The sequence below is a fragment of the Balaenoptera physalus genome, assembly GCF_965194825.1.
Source record: "Balaenoptera physalus genome assembly, chromosome: X".
NCBI lineage: Eukaryota > Metazoa > Chordata > Mammalia > Artiodactyla > Balaenopteridae > Balaenoptera > Balaenoptera physalus.
The window spans coordinates 117,337,513-117,353,655 of NC_138903.1; the positions used below are offsets into that span (position 1 = coordinate 117,337,513).

Here is a 16,143-nt window from a genome sequence, read left to right on the forward strand (position 1 = left end):
TGATACGCCTAGTCTCACCCCCTTGGGAGCCCGGTTTTGGTGATTAACCTCTCTGCATTCTCTTATGGTCTCAACCTGTTTGTTCCAAGCCGTTCTTTTGCAGCCCACTCTTTCATGTGTTTTCACACAGCTTTCTCTCCTCTTTTCCTATACCAAGCTTCAGTTCTTGTTGCTACCTGGAGGTTTGCAAAATTTTTAGGGATAGACAAATAAGAAAGTTCCTTCCTATTTCCCTTCTCTTTTTTTCACGTAGACTCGAGAAAAGGTAGATAAAATGGAAACACAGACACTGAGGGTATGTATTTGGTAGACCCAAAGAGCTTCTCTTGGGATTTTATGTAGTTGACAGTGACATTCTGAGTTAAGGACAGATTGGGCTCTGCCATGCCAGTCCCATCATCTCCTTAAAGATGAAGCACAGAAGAGTCACTCAGTAATGAAATGCAGCAGGGATACAGTGGGAAGCTTGTCATAGACAGGAAGGGAGGGAGCAAGGGAAAATCTTCTGGTGGGGTAATTGATTCATGGGTGCCATTTGTATGCAATTTGGGCACTTATACCTGTATTCTAGCACAGTGGACTGTAACATTTTTCTTAAATGAATCTTCTGTATTACCCTTCATTTAAAAGGTGGCTGTGTTTCCAGAAAAAGGAGCCTCGAAGCTAAAACCCTTGGGGCGAACAGAAATATGGAGATTTAGATCTAGTGCAGCAGCAGTGTCTTGCGTGCTTGGAGTTCTCTTGTCTCTTACCCTATCACCATCGCCTTTGGAGCACAGGGTTTTTTCCATACTTTTCAGTTCTCAGATCTTTACTCCTTTTCTCTGTAGAAAAGGGTCAATTGAAGTCGGCTGTAATACCAAATTTATACAGAAGATGTCGCTATTTAACTTGATTTACTGTGTAAATCGTTTACTACTGTGATTCGCTCTCATTGAAAGCTTCAGGTTTCATACAATTTTTTTTTTTTTTTGCTATTAATTCTCTGTCTTTGAAACTCTAGGTTTTAAGTTAGTTAGAATAAGAGGTGTCTGAAATTTCCTTAAGATGAGAAGTAATATGCAAGAGTTTTTTGATATTGGTAGTCATACTTATGTATCTTACGTTTAGTTTGCAACACTGTATACTGTTGGCCCATTTGTGTTTTTCAAAAATAACACTCCATAAAATACGGACACATATATAGAAGTGTATGACAAAAATAGAAGTACAGGCACACCTCGTTTTATTGCGCTTCACTTTTTTTTAAATAATTTTTTTTAATATTTATTTTTTGGCTGTGTTGGGTCTTAGTTGTGGCATGCAGGATCTTTCGCAGTGCATGGGCTCTGTAGTTGTGGCACACGGGCTTAGTTGCCCTGCGGCATGTGGGATCTTAGCTCCCCAACCAGGGATCGAACTGGTGTCCTCTGCATTGCAAGATGGATTCTTAACCACTGGACCACCAGGGGAATCCCTATTGCACTTCACTTTATTGTGCTTTGCAGATACTGCATTTTTTATAAATTGAAGGTTTGTGGCAGTTTTGTGTCAAGCAAGTCTATTGATGCCATTTTTCCAGCAGCACTTGCTTTCTTTGTGTCTCTGTGTCACATTTTGGTAATTCTCGCAATAGGTCAAACTTTTTCATTATTATTATATTTGTTATGGTGATCTGTGATTAGTGATCTTTGATGTTACCGTTACAAAAAGATTAAGACTCACTGAAGGCTCACATGATGGTTAGCATTTTTATTTTTTATCTATTTATTTATTTATTTGGGGTGGGGTGGGGTTTTACCATAGTTTCATGTTTTATTTTTAAAGAAACTGCTGAAATGTTTTCCAGAGTGGCTGTATCATTCTACATTCACATAAACAAAGTATAAGTGATCCAGTTTCTCTGCATCCTCCACAGTATTTGACATCACTATTTTATTTTATTTTTAAATTAATTTTTATTGGAGTATAGTTGATTTACAATGTTGCGTTAGTTTTTGCTGTACAACAAAGAGAATCAGTCATACATATACATATATCCACTCTTTTTTAGATTCTTTTCCCATGTAGGCCATTACAGAATATTGAGTAGAGTTCTTTGTGCCATACAGTAGGTCCTTATTAGTTATCTATTTTATATATAGTAGTGTGTGTATGTCAATCCCAATCTCCCAATTTATCCCCGCCCCTTTCCCCCTGGTAACCATGTTTGTTTTCTACATCTGTAACTCTATTTCTGTTTTGTAAGTAGGTTCGTTTGTACCATTTTTTTAGATTACACATATAAACAATAGCATTTTTTAGCAATAAAGTATTTTTAAATTAAGGTATTGTACATTGTGTTTTTAGACATAATGCTATTGCACACTTAATAGACTACAGGACAGTGCAAACATAACTTTTATGTCCACTGGGAAACCAAAAAATTCGTGTGACTTGCTGTATTGTGACACTCACTTTATCGTGATGATCTGCAACCAAACCTGAAATATCTGAGGTATGCCTGTATATAAAAGTAGAAAGTCTTCTTATCCCTTCTCACTACTCAGAGGTAATTGCAGTTATAAGCTTTTTAAAAATGCTGAACAGAAATGGTTTCGTAGGCAACACATTGCTCTGTAACTTGGTGTTTTTAGTTACCATTGTTCATGTCAGTGTGTATAGATTATCAGATTCTTTTTAATAGCTCCACAGTATTACATTGTGTGGATGAACTTAATTTAAATAGTTCCCTGTTAATAGACATGCTGGTTGTCTCCAATTTTTGTTTTTTATAACAGTTGATACAATGAACATCCTTGTATGTACCTTTGCACACTTGTGTTTTTGTAGCTTTGATTCCTGGAAGTGGGATTGCTGGGGCAAATGGCATGCGTGTTTACAATTTTAATAGGTATGGCTATATCTTTTTCAAAGGACAGTGTACTGATTTATACTCTCACCAACAACAAGGGTGCTTGTTTCCTGTCACTCTTGCCAAAATATATATCATCAGGCTTAAGTTTTGCCAGTGTGAATGGGTGAACAGTAGAATCATGTTGTTTGAGTATTTGTTTCTCAGATATCATTTTATATGTTATGACATTCTTTTCTGTGAATTACCTATTCGTGTTCATTCTCCATTTCTCTATTGGATTCTTATTGTTGGAGCCCAATGTATAATAGAAATACTCGTTACAGATCTTTTCTTTCAGTTTGGGTTCGTGTCATGCCTAAGTTTTTACCTTTCTGAGAATGTGAAAATATTCTACGTTTTCTTCTGGTCTGCTTATGGCTTTATTTTTTACGTTTAGATTTTAATCCATCTGGAATTTATTTTTGTGTATGCTGTGAGGTAGGGATCATACTTTATTTTTTTCCCAAATGGATTACTAGTTGATGAAACACCATTTATTGAATAATTCATCTTTTTCTTACTGACTTGAAATACCATCTTTATCATATACTAAATCCTCATATATTTCTGGGTCTGTTTCTGGGCTCTATTCTGTTCCTTGATCTCTCTGTCTATTATTGTGCTGGTACAGCACCATTGTAATTGCCACAGCTTTGGTATGGTTTGCTCTCTGGTAGGGCAAGTCTAAGCTGTTTCATTCACCTGCTCTTTCACTCCAGTTTTCTGTCTTGAATCCAGCACAGCCAAATTATGATCATTATCACCACCAACTACAGTGGGTGTGGAGCATTCCCTTTTGAAACTCTTTTAAGGGTTTCCACTAGATTCTGTGATAGCATAAAACTGGGAGCCTAAGAGGTATGCTTTAAAGGACTACTGATCAGACCTGATTTCCCAGACTGTGCTGAAGATGACCTGGGCCTGAGCTAGACTTTTGAGGGAAATATCTTTGGAGTCGAGTGTGATATAGATGAGACCCTACAACTTGATTGACTCATGGGAATGGTCCAGGGCCAGAACCAGACACCTGTCATGCTAATAACCTCTTTCGTGGTTCAGAAATTACTGAGACTGAAGATGGGCGGCCTCTGTAACACTGCCCACTCGAAAATGGGTGTACCCCATTTTTAGGACTCTTCGAAGCATCAAATCAGTAATGGCCAATTAGAACTTCTTAATTTTTACTAATCTCTAGTTGAAAGTTACCTAGTCATTCATTTCTAGAAACATAATTCTTACAGTTTGTATCATTTAGAAAATCATAATGCTATGACATTAGATAGCTAACTTCTTAAATCTTCTAGTTCCCATTTGATAATTTGAAATGTGTGTGTATACATGGAAAGATATACATATATATTTATCTTTTTTTTTTTAACTAGAATGACCAGTCAACAGGTGACATAAAAGTAATTGGTGGAGATGATCTCTCAACTTTAACTGGAAAGGTATGTATCTTGAAGGGGAAGAAAAGAACATTCCATACCAAGTCAATTAGTAACACTGTGCTTTCAATCCATCACCAAGAGGCAGTTTAGATAGTTATTTATGCACTCAAACAAGGGTTATTTAACCCTTGGAAACAACCTAAGTTAGGTATCTTTCTCTAGGTCATATAGCAAAGAGGCAGCAAAATCCAACATTAAACATCAAGTCTGTGTTGCCAAGTGCTGCTGGTATGCTTCTGTGGGGATATAATTTGGGATCCTTCAAAAGAATATATGGGGGAAAGGACAGTCTTCTTTTTAAAAATAGACAGCACATAGTTTCTTAAAAGATAGAGAAACAGTATAATGTAGTGACTGAAAGTATGGGTTCTAGAGCTGGAGAGCTTTGATTCAAAGCCTGGCTCAGTACCTCCTAGCTATGTGACCTTGGACAGGTTATTTAATCTCTCGTCTCCCATATGATGCTACTGGCAGTCATCTCAGTGAGTTAAGGGGATTGAGTGATATAAATGCATGTAGAGCTCTTAAAACAGTTTCTGGTAGTTAGAACACTTAGTATGTTCAAACATACTGTTATTTTAAGGAATCCCAAAAAAGAGTTTAAAATACATCAAAATTCTTCCAGCATAGACATTTCGCTGAGATAATAGAGCTATTAAAATACTTGAATATTTACAATATTATTCTTCAGATACACTGAAATGATTTTTGAGTAACCAGTGATAAATGATGGAATGCTGTTTTTTTTCAGCTGCCAGTTACTTTTTTGCTTATAGACACAGTGCCAAATATAAAGGCATAATCTCATAAAAGCTTCACAAGAATCCTCGTGAGGTAGATATTATCATCCCCATTTTACAGATCGGAGACTAAGACTCAGCAAGGTTGAAGGACTTGTCCAAAGTCACACTGCCAGTTAAGTGGTAGAGCTTGAATTTAAATGCAGGTCTATCTGGCTCCAAAGCTCTTTCCTTCCTCTGGTTTTTAGATTTTAATGTTTATAGCTTACTTCACTATCTGTAAGGCAACTTTAACATGCAACACTTGTGTCAAATTCTATGGTCCCATATCAGGGTCATGCCAAACTAATGTTGTCTTCCTCAACATCTTTTGAAAACTTCAAAGGAGAAATTATAATCTGTTGACTCTTTTCCCTTCCTGCCAGACCTATCCTCCTTCCCTTTCAGCGTGCTTTGCCCATATTTAGAAGTCATTTGAAGCCCTTACTCCTATAATCAGTTTTTAGTGCTGGAAGGGACTTAGCCTTCAAAGCTTTCTGTGATTCCATTTGACCTTGCCTTTCCCACCTAATGGCTCTGTCCCACTACATAGCTCTGTGATCTTAAAAGGTCTCTGCTTCTAAAATAACTTTCTTTTCATGATAGTCACAGTAAGCACATTTATTGTGGAAAAAAAACAAGACGCAGAAGTTGGGTGAAGTTGTTTCTTGGTGGTGAGATTATGGGTTATTTAGACTTTCTATTTCAGTTTATCTCTGGCGGATACCGTGTGTGTGCAGATACATATATATATGAATAGTTTTCCCCTTTTTTCCACTTATGGTTGAGAATATGGGCTTTGGACCCTGAAAACCCCTCTTCAAATCTATCCTCTACCACTTGACTATTTTTATGACTTTAGGCAAGTCATTTGACCTCTGAGCCTCATTTTTTTCATTTATTAAGTAAGGATGTAGCTATTTGATGTAAAATAAGCTCTCGGTAACGGTAGCAATTCTCATTCTTTTATTTTTTAAACAGTAATGACATCATACTCTGGGTACTGCAATTTTGTGTGGCAAATATTTAATCTCTCAGCCTCATAGTACTAAAAGTCTTTGATTATGATTTAGACAAGGTTTTGCAGCTACTTAGTATTAGAGGCAAGACTAGAATCCAGTTTCTCTGTCTCATAATTCAATGCTCTTTTCAAACTGTAATTCCATCCCATGGTGCAAATTGCTGCATCAGTGAGCCAAAGTTACTGATGGGAAAATGTTGTCCTTCAGATGTGCTAGCTGGGCTAGAGAAAATGCTGAGAAAGAACCACATGGTAGGTGGTGAAACAATTATTGGTCCATTAATTGATTACAGTTGGCCCTTGAACAACATGGGTTTGAGCTATGTGGGTCCACTTATATGCAAATTTTTTTCAATAAATCCTTACTACACTACTACACGATCTGTGGCTGGTTGAATCTGTGAATACGGAGAAACTGTGGATATGGAGGGCCGACTGTAAAGTTACATGTGGATTTTCAACTGTGTGAAGGGTCAGTGTCCCTAGTCCCCTTGTTGTTCAAGCATCAACTGTATATTCAGTTTTCCTAAAGATTTAGGTTACAATATCTTTTGAAAAGAGAGAAATTAGTTGTGATATGAGGAAAGGAGTAAATTGCATATGAACTATGGTAGTAATATAATGTATATTATAAAATGCATGCAGTTATAAAATTATAGATTACATAAGGTGAGGTTTAAAAAAAGTTCTAATATTTCTTTCTTTCAACCCAGTGGATCTTGTGTGCCCTACCTTGATAACCACTGACTTAGAAGAGTATATAGAACATTAAAATTCTGATGCTTGTAGGTATGTGATAGAGAAATGAGAACTACAAATAAGCAATATAACACGAATCTTCTTGTAACCAGTATGTGAAATGCTACCTCATTCCCAAGAATAGATATAGGACTCTTCTCTACCTCGGAGGTAATTGTTAGACAGTATTTTCTCTAAGGGTTCTAACAGCTATAAAATTCTGAGACGTAGAAATTGGGGTAAGGGTTTATGGTGGGAGGAAGCATTGGTATCTTTTAGTTTAGTCCAAGAATATGAACACATCCAGAAAATGAAGATCAATTTCAGCCTACTGAGAAAATGCATTTTGAATTGGATTCCATATGATAAGTTAAATGCATGATTTTGGAGTTATTGTACAAATTATAGTTTTGAATGTTAGAGTTGGAATACACATATTAGTTGAAGTCCCTCATTTTCCACATGGGAAACTGAGGCCCAGAGAAATTTCGTGACTTGCCCAAGATTAGACCTCTGTTTAAGTAATGAAAACTCTTAAAAAATGAACATATGGGTCAAATTTTATTTTTAAAAATTCCATTGCAGTGAAAATTTTATATTAAAGAGTTCCAAATCCCAACAGATGGCCCATTTGTTTAAATCAGGGTTCGATATAGTAAAGTAGCTTAAAGCAAGAATTTGGATAAATCCTTAGAGTTTGTTATGATGTGACTTGAATTATAATTGGAAACACTGTCTGATTCATTATACTGATTTTCATTTCTCTTTTTCTTCCAGAATGTCTTGATTGTTGAAGTAAGTTTTACATACTTTTAATATAGTGTTTATGATTTTCTAATAATATAGTGTTTATGATTTTCTAACTTGGTATGCACAGTCCTAAAGGTAACCCAGGGAAAGAAATTCCTTTTCATCAGTTTTAATGGTGGGCTTGTGTTATAAGGGAGTGAGATTGTTTTTTTTCTAAGAAATATTTAGTAATTTACTTTTACTGGATAGTGGAAACATTTTGATATATTTCTTACCCCTCTCTTTTTGGCTTGAAATTTTTTTGTTCCTTTTAAAGTTACACATATCATTCCCATCCATGCTTTTTATGCTTCTATTGCATGTATATAACCATATACAAAATATATTTTTTGATAATTTATCTAGTGCTACACTGTATATATTCTCTCTTGCAGCTTGTTATTCTCACTCAAAATTGGTTTTGAGGTTATTCATGTTGAAACATACAGAGTTAGTTCACCTTAAAATCCTTCATAGCATTTCAATGTACAAATCAACCTATTTATTGCCCTACAAATAGGGAGTTTGCTTCCAATTTTTCTTACTACAACAGGGCTGCTAAGAGCATCCTTTTGCGTTGTCCTGTGTGCACGTGTGTGAGTTCCCTCTGGATACAGGCACTTAGAAGTGGAATGACTGGGTTTTAGAATTTGTACATTTTCAATTTTACTACTGTTGCCAAATTACTCATCAAAGTACTTTATATTCCCACCAATAGAATGAGTTCTTACTCTTTTATGTAAAATGGTGTAAGGCTTAAGAGCAACAGTAACCCCGGATTCATTTTTTGTTGTTACCAAGGTTTTTAGAAACTTTAGCTTATAGATTAAAAAATAAACAAATAATACTCTTTTCACAGGGTTTGTGTACATGAGTATCCCTGGGAACTGGTTGCTTTTTTTAAAATGCAGATTCACTAATTCCACTTCAGATTGCTTCATTTTGTCTGGGGTAATGCCACCTAACAAATTACCACAGACTGAGCAGCTTAAAACAACACACGCTGATTATCTCAGTTTTCAGGGGTCAGAACTCGAATACAGGGTAGCTGGGTCCTCTGCCCCAGGTCTCATCAGGCTGAATCAAGGCTGGGGTTCCTATCTCACCTATGACTCATGGTACTCTTCCAAATTCATTCAGGTTGTTGGCAGAACTGAGTTCCTGTGGTTGCAGGACTGAGGGCCCCGTTTTCTTGCTAGGCTGTCCTCATGTCCTAGCACATGGCCCTCTCATATTGACAGCTGACTTCTTCAAAACCAGCAGAATCTCTCTCCAGGCTGCTACAGCTGTCTTGTGTAACACAACCTACTGACAACCCCATCATTTCGCAAGTCCCACTCACACTCAGGGAGTGGGGGATTATTCTGAGTGTGTACACCAGGGGGCAGGAGTCCTGGGGGCCATCAGAATTCTGTCTACCACAGCCCAGAAATCTGCATTTTTCACAAATCCCCAGCCCTGATGTTTCTGATGACTTACAGCCCCACTTTGTGAACGCTGCTTTATACCATCTGTAGAGAATATTTTCATTGAAGAGCATTAGGGTTATGGTTTAAGAAATGTTTTCCCAATTAGAGATAGGTTTGTTTTGAATAATGTCCTACTTTTGACTAAATAGCTAAGATTCACTTTCATGTAAAGTAATTCTATATGGTAAAACTTTAATACTTTGGATACTTTTAAGATGGTATAAAGCAGTGTTTCTTGGTGTGGTCTCTCAACCACCTGCATCCGAGAGTTGGAGCATCCTGATCTTGAGTTTATAAAAAAAAATCTAATATCTTTTATAATGAAGGGCAGCACCACAACTCTCTAATAAAATATGTGTGTACATACTTGCATATATATATTTAAATTAGCTGTCATTGATCTCTTGGTGCCTATAAAATCCAGCCCTGAGGACTGGCATTCCTACTGCCTGCTGAGAGCCAGATGACTTACACATTCCAGAATATCTCAGTATGAATCGTGGTGAGAATCACTGCACCGAAAAAAAAATGGCATTATTCCAGTTATATATGGGATTTTGTTTTTTTGTGTTTATATAATGACTGAATTTAAAGGTACGATGGTTTTATTTACCATTTAAATGTCTTTTCTTTTTTTAAAGGATATAATTGACACTGGCAAAACCATGCAAACCTTGCTTTCCTTGGTCAAGCAGCATAATCCAAAGATGGTCAAGGTTGCAAGGTATGTATATAACATTTTGACATAGGATACTTTCTTCATTTGTAAAAAGATTAATTGCTTCTTTGTAAGGGTAAATTTTCTTATCTTCAAAAAGTAATATAATCTCAAATAAGACTCAGTAAGTGTCCTTTGTAAATAATTTGTCATGTGTTAAAGCCTTTCAGTGCAGTCGCCTTATTGCCCAATGTTATTAATATTTGGTTTTTCACCAATCTAATAATGATATCAAACTTGTCCTGGGTAGCATGGCAGAGGGTTTGGGGCCTCTTTGCAAAACTGAGACCAAGGATCCCAAAGACGGGTTAGGAGGTGGTAGGAAGGAGTGGGCCCTGGAGATCCTGAGCTCCTGGAATTGAGTGATGTAGTGGTCCCGTGTGCTGCATCTTGTTTTGTAGCCACATTGAAAATGTACAATGCCTGCTTCCTTTCTTCTAAGCCAACCTCACTTCCTGGTCCTACCTATGCTGTTTGACTTATTAGTTCTACTTGTGTTTATCCCTAATTATAGTTTCACTCCCCAACAACTCAGAGGTAGACTATTATTCCCACTTCACAGATGGGGATACCAAGGCATAGGGAATTATCCAGAGGCACAGAGCTGGATCACTATAGAGGTAAAATTTGAACCCAGGCAACCTGGCTCAGAGTTCATGCCTTACTATTTTTTTTGTCAGGTGACGTCCCTGGGTGTTTTGGGTTTTTTTTTTCTTTTTTTTAAAATTTTTGACCAATCTGCAATTTTTATGTAGGGGTCAGATAGTGATCTAACTTTTTTTTCCTAAACGATTAACTGGTTTTTATAAACCCCTTTTAAAGGATCAAAGTATTTGTCGAACATCTTTGAATCAGAGTAAGCCTTCTACTGAGTCGTGTGTCAGCAGTTTGTCCTTTGGGGCTTTTCTGATAGCTGGTGCGAGTGTATCATCAGTGAGGTTTTACTTTAAATGGATTTGGGACAGGCATGATGAGAGTGTAGAAATGATGCATTCTAGGGCACTAAGCAGTTTCCTGCAGACCAGTCAGTGCACTTGCTTATTTCTCTACATGCTTTCAGGGTTTTAAATGTCAACCTACTGTGGCATATACTCCTCCAGATATTCTTGTGTGCCTCTTTCCTGGAATATGCTGTGAAACTGAGATAGACTGCCTCATGAGAGAGATATTTCCTGTAGCTGGAGGTGTGGAGGGTCATTAGTGATGGGGCTGTGGCCCAAGTGGGTTGTTTCTCAACCTTCTTTTCCTAATCTCTTCCTTGCCATTAAATTTAATATCACAGATATATTGTGTAGCTATTTATGTAGTGTATGTGTATCTGTGCTTTATACCTAAAAAGATTAAGTACAAAGCAGGGTTAAGAATGACTAGAAAGCTTTTTAACTTAAAAGTTAAATTAAAAATTAAAAACCATTAACTGACAGGCATGTCAAATGCTGCAGCCACTTTGGAAAACAGTTTGGCAGTTTCTTACGAAACTAAACCTGTAACTGCCATACAACTCCAGCAGCTGCACTCCGGGCATTTCTCCCAGAGAAATGAGAACTTACATCCGCGCAAAAACCCGTGTGTGAATGTTCATGGCAGCTTCATTTGCAATAGCCCCAAACTGGAAAGAGCCAAAATGTCCTTTGGTAGGTGACTGGTTAAACAAACTGTGGTCCACCCTACCATGGAATCCTACTCAGCACTAAAAAGGAACAAACTGCTGATGCACACGACCTGGAGGAGCCTCAAAGGAACGGTGCCAATAAAAGCCAACCTCAAAAGGGTAAATACTGTATGATCCCATTTATACAACCTTCTTAAAGTGACAGAATGATAGAAGTGGAGAACAGATTAGTGGTTGCCAGGGGTTAGGGGGTGGTGGGTGGCTGTGGCTATAAATAAAGAGGTAGCAAGAGAAAGCCGTGCGTGATGGAAAGTTCTGTATCCTGATTGTGGTGGTGGTTACACGAATCCACACGTGTGATACGATTGCGTAGAATTACACACATAAACATGAGCACAGAAAGCTGATGAAATTCGGATAAGATCGGTCCACCAACGTCCATGTCCTGGTTGTGGTAATCTACTACAGTTATGTGACATGTTCACTGGAGGAAACCGGAGAGAGGGCGCATGGGCACTCCCTGTGCTTTTTTTTTGGCTACTTCCTATGAATCTGCAATTATTTTAAAATAATTCATTGAGGTCTATAGGAATATGAGGTGCCAAGTTCCCCTGAACTCTTAGTACAGCTTGCACTGAGTTTAATGATACCTTTTTTGGATTGTTCCTGAATGAGTTCAGGTAGATGGAGGGGGTTTTGCTGTGATTGGTTTGTTATTTTCTTTCTAAATGGAACCCGAGTCCAAGTGTGTCCTCTAATTACTGGAAGGAGAATCTCAAGGGACTTGCCTGGACTATGGGCCCTTGGGGGCTAAGGCTTAGGCCAGTGCTCTCAACTCGGGCTGCACACTGGTATCATCTGAGAGTTTAAAAAACAAAACATCACCTACATCTGTGTCCCATCCCCAGCGATTCTGATGTAATTGGTGAGGGGTATGGCCTGGGTATCTGAGTTTTGTTATATATTTTTTAAGGTTCCCGCGTGATTCCAATGTGCAGCTAAGGTTGAGAATCACTTTAGGTCCTTTCCAGCCCTTTTAATATACTTATCTAGGAAGTTATGAAATCTTAAGTTTTATTGGGACTGCCCTTATCATTTGTAAAGGCTTTCAGAGCACCATTACAGGTTTTTTAATGGCTGAAAAATTTCAGCAGGCAGCACTTGGATTATGAAATTAGCTTTCGTTAGAGTTGACGCATCCTACCTGCAGCTTCTGCTCTCAAAAACAAATACTAGCTCCTTTAGCATGCTAGTTCTTTTTTAGGCTAATATTCCTCTTTGTAAGCTATTTACTAAAAGTCTTGAAAGGTGATGCTCACCTCTGCCACACCATTTGTGGCTTAGGGATTGTTTTCCAGGGATTTTGGACTGAAAGCCTTTACTTGTCATCTTTGCTCATTGGCATTCCCCACCTGTTCATCCTCCCCAAGTAGCTGCCCTTTGATGGGCGTGTGGGTAGTCAGGGGGCAGCTCTCAGAACAGTCCATCATGTTCCAGGTGAAGATCAGTCAAGGGCCTCATCTGTAGTGTGAACTCATTGCTACCCCTGCCCAGGGAGCCCTGTGATTTAGCTCTCTCCATTTCATAGTGTTTCTTTGGGTTTGTTAAAACTGACCATACATAGTATGCTAAACTGCACATAAAACCGTGTTGCAGAACATGAATATTCTCTTTTGTAATGCCCTTCAGTGTCTCCGTGTGTCACATGTCACATTTTATAATTAACAGCTTGCTGGTGAAAAGGACCCCGCGAAGTGTTGGATATAGACCAGACTGTAAGTGAAATACTTTTTGTCAATCATTTAACCAGCTTTAACCCAACAAGTTTTATATGAAATGGCTTAGAGTCACTTTAGAGAATGTTTGCACGTATTAGATTTGGAAGTGATGTTTTCTGTATCTAAATGATGTGATTCTTTTTAGTTGTTGGATTTGAAATTCCAGACAAGTTTGTTGTAGGATATGCCCTTGACTATAATGAATACTTCAGGGATTTGAATGTAAGTAATGCTTCTTTTCCTCATTCTCATTTTTCAGAACCCATATAAAAATTTATAAAAGGGAAGAATTGTTTTCTCTTTCCAGCACCTCATAATTTGAACAGACTGATGGTTCCCATTAGTCACATAAAGCTGTAGTCAAGTACAGACGTCCTTAAAGCTGGAACTTGTCCAGGCTAGGGTAACACTTCTTGCTGGCTAAACAGTTGAACAGGTTTAATATACAGTAACTGTCCCATTATTATTTCAGATGATAGATGCGCTCATAAGTAAGCGAGAAATGAACTAGTTTAAGTCTTTTAATTCACTCTCCTTCAAATACCCACCACCTCCTCTGGAAGCAGGAGTGCCAAGAACGCGTTTGTGAACGCGGCTGAGGAAGATGAGGAAGGCCGTTTGTCTTGTAAAAACCCCTGCAGCAGAATACTGTTCATAGAAGACATGCCAAATACTGTTCTCGCCTTTCACTTCACAGTATACTTTTCTAATGTGAATCTCTGGATTTTTATTTTATAGCATGTTTGTGTCATTAGCGAAACTGGAAAAGCAAAATACAAAGCCTAAGATGAGAGTTCAAGTTGAGTTTGGAAACATCTGGAGTCCCATTGAAGTCACCAGGAAAATTATCAGATGTTCTAGTTCTGTGGCCAGCTGCTTAGTAGAGCTTATTGCATGTATCTTTTAAGAATTTTATCCGTTTTGTATTTTAGAAAGGTCAGTTGCTGCATTCCCGAACTCTTTATTTGCACTATGAGCCTATAGACTGTCAGTTCCCTTTGGGTGGATTGTTGTTTGACTTGTGAATGAAAAATCTCTTAAACCACACCACTATTGAATGAAAATATTGAAATTGTATCTGTAAGAAACATTGAAAGAGGAGAATATATTAGTTTTCTAATTGGTATTTTAATTTTTATATATTCAGGAAAGAACAGAAGTGATTGAATATTGTTAGTTATACCACTGTGTGTTTAGAAAAGAAGCAGTCAGTTTCATATCAGTGACAGCATTTAGAGGTATCGTTATGTTGGATAAACCATATGTCCTGGAGTTATTTTAGTAGGTTTCAGTAGTATTAACTGTATTTTCCCGCTTGTTCAGATTATTTCTGGCGAATCTTTGTCAACAGTTCCTTTTAAATACAGGTAAATAAGTTCTAAAAACCTACCACTTTTTGAAGTCTTCAATGTAAAAATCCTTAAAATAAAGGCTGTCTCTTTAAAAGAAACTATGCATACCTGTTATTTCTCTACAAATTAACCTAGTGTAGTTTTCTGTTGGTTACCTTTTCCTTGTCTGTTAAATTTTAGTAGCTAGTTTAATTGTAATCTTTACCAAGCACAGCAAATAATGATTATCTGGTAGAATGGGTTGGTGGAGCTAGAGAGATTCTTACCTACTTCAGAGACCTCAGATTTTAGACACGTGGTATATAGTTTATTACATTTTCCGATGCTAAAATAACATGGCTCTCTCTTGGAATTCTGTTAAATTGCTTCGATCGCAACCTCACCTGCAGTTCAGCAGTTTTTCATACATACACTGTTACCTTCTTTGGGTAGAGAATACTCTATCAACTAAAGAACAGCAAGAAAACCTTTTGTTTTCTGGGAGCAGGAAGAAAAGTTTTAAGTCAAAACTCTTCCTTGCTTCTCTGCTCCAGGTAAGGTATGAACTAGTAACCTTGCAGGCCATCCAGCTATATTTATGCCTTAAAAAGTTTGCTGTAATTCCCAGCAGCAGAACAGGGGACTTTAAATGATACTAAATAATAATTTGTTATAGCCCTAGAACTTCCTAGTTTACAAAAAGTTTTCACTTTTGTTATCTCATTTGATCTTCGTGACCTCTGAGGCCGAGGTGGGCGTTACCCCGTGTGCGTGTAGTGTCCTCAGCACGCCACCTCACTGGGCTCTCCCGGGCCGCCCTACTCACCACTGTGCCCTGCCTCCGACTGCGGACCCTCCTCACCCTCCTCTGTTCAGTTGCACTTGCCACCTTCTCTTAGGTCGAACCGTATGAAATTACCATTTTTGTAGGTCAATATAGTTGGCAGTTGGCAATTTTGAGTGGTATAATCTAATAACATGCAGTATAATTTACATTTGTTTTTGTTGCTCACTGTTTGTCTCTTCCTTTCATGTCCTCTAGAATGTACGCTCCATATAAGGAGGGCAAGAATTTCTTCATTTCATTGTAGTATAGAGGGAAGGGAGGAGGGGCATGATAAGGGGAGGAGATTAAGAGGTTCAAACTACTATGTATAAAATAAAGGAGGGCAGGAATTTCTATCTGTCTTGTTCACTGAGGTGTATACCTAGTGCCTCAAAGATAGTAGCAGCTCAGATGGTGGTTGTTGAATGAATGAATAGCTAAGAGTTCTGGGTTAGACTGTCCTGACCATTGCTTATTAGCTATGTGACATTGAGTTACTTAACTTTGGAACCTGTTTTCTCAACTGATTCATGGGGATAATGCTGTCTCCTTCACAGGCTTCCTGTAAGGATTCATTATCTGGGAAAGTACGGGTGCAACACGACAGCAGCCTGGGGCTTAGCAAGTGCTCCATAAACATAAGTCGCTGCTGAGAAAAATGAATGTTTCGAGAAGATAGGTGCATGGCTAGTAAGTGTCAGGGATTAAACCAACATCGGTCTGATTGTTGGTACAATATCATGAAGAAGCTGAACTGTT

At 37.9% G+C, this 16,143-nt stretch overlaps 1 protein-coding gene across 1 annotated transcript in view; it reads left to right on the top strand.

Moving 5' to 3' along the window:
• LOC309652009 (hypoxanthine-guanine phosphoribosyltransferase) overlaps positions 1-14,680 on the top strand; it is a 32,713-nt gene extending 18,033 nt beyond the window's left edge. The window contains exons 4-9 of the mRNA XM_082445457.1: positions 4,258-4,323; positions 7,639-7,656; positions 9,761-9,843; positions 13,178-13,224; positions 13,373-13,449; positions 13,966-14,680. Coding sequence (XP_082301583.1) covers positions 4,258-4,323; positions 7,639-7,656; positions 9,761-9,843; positions 13,178-13,224; positions 13,373-13,449; positions 13,966-14,013 — 339 coding nt within the window. The 3' untranslated portion in view covers positions 14,014-14,680. The remainder of the gene's footprint in view (positions 1-4,257; positions 4,324-7,638; positions 7,657-9,760; positions 9,844-13,177; positions 13,225-13,372; positions 13,450-13,965) is intronic.
• The last annotated feature ends 1,463 nt before the right edge of the window (positions 14,681-16,143 follow it).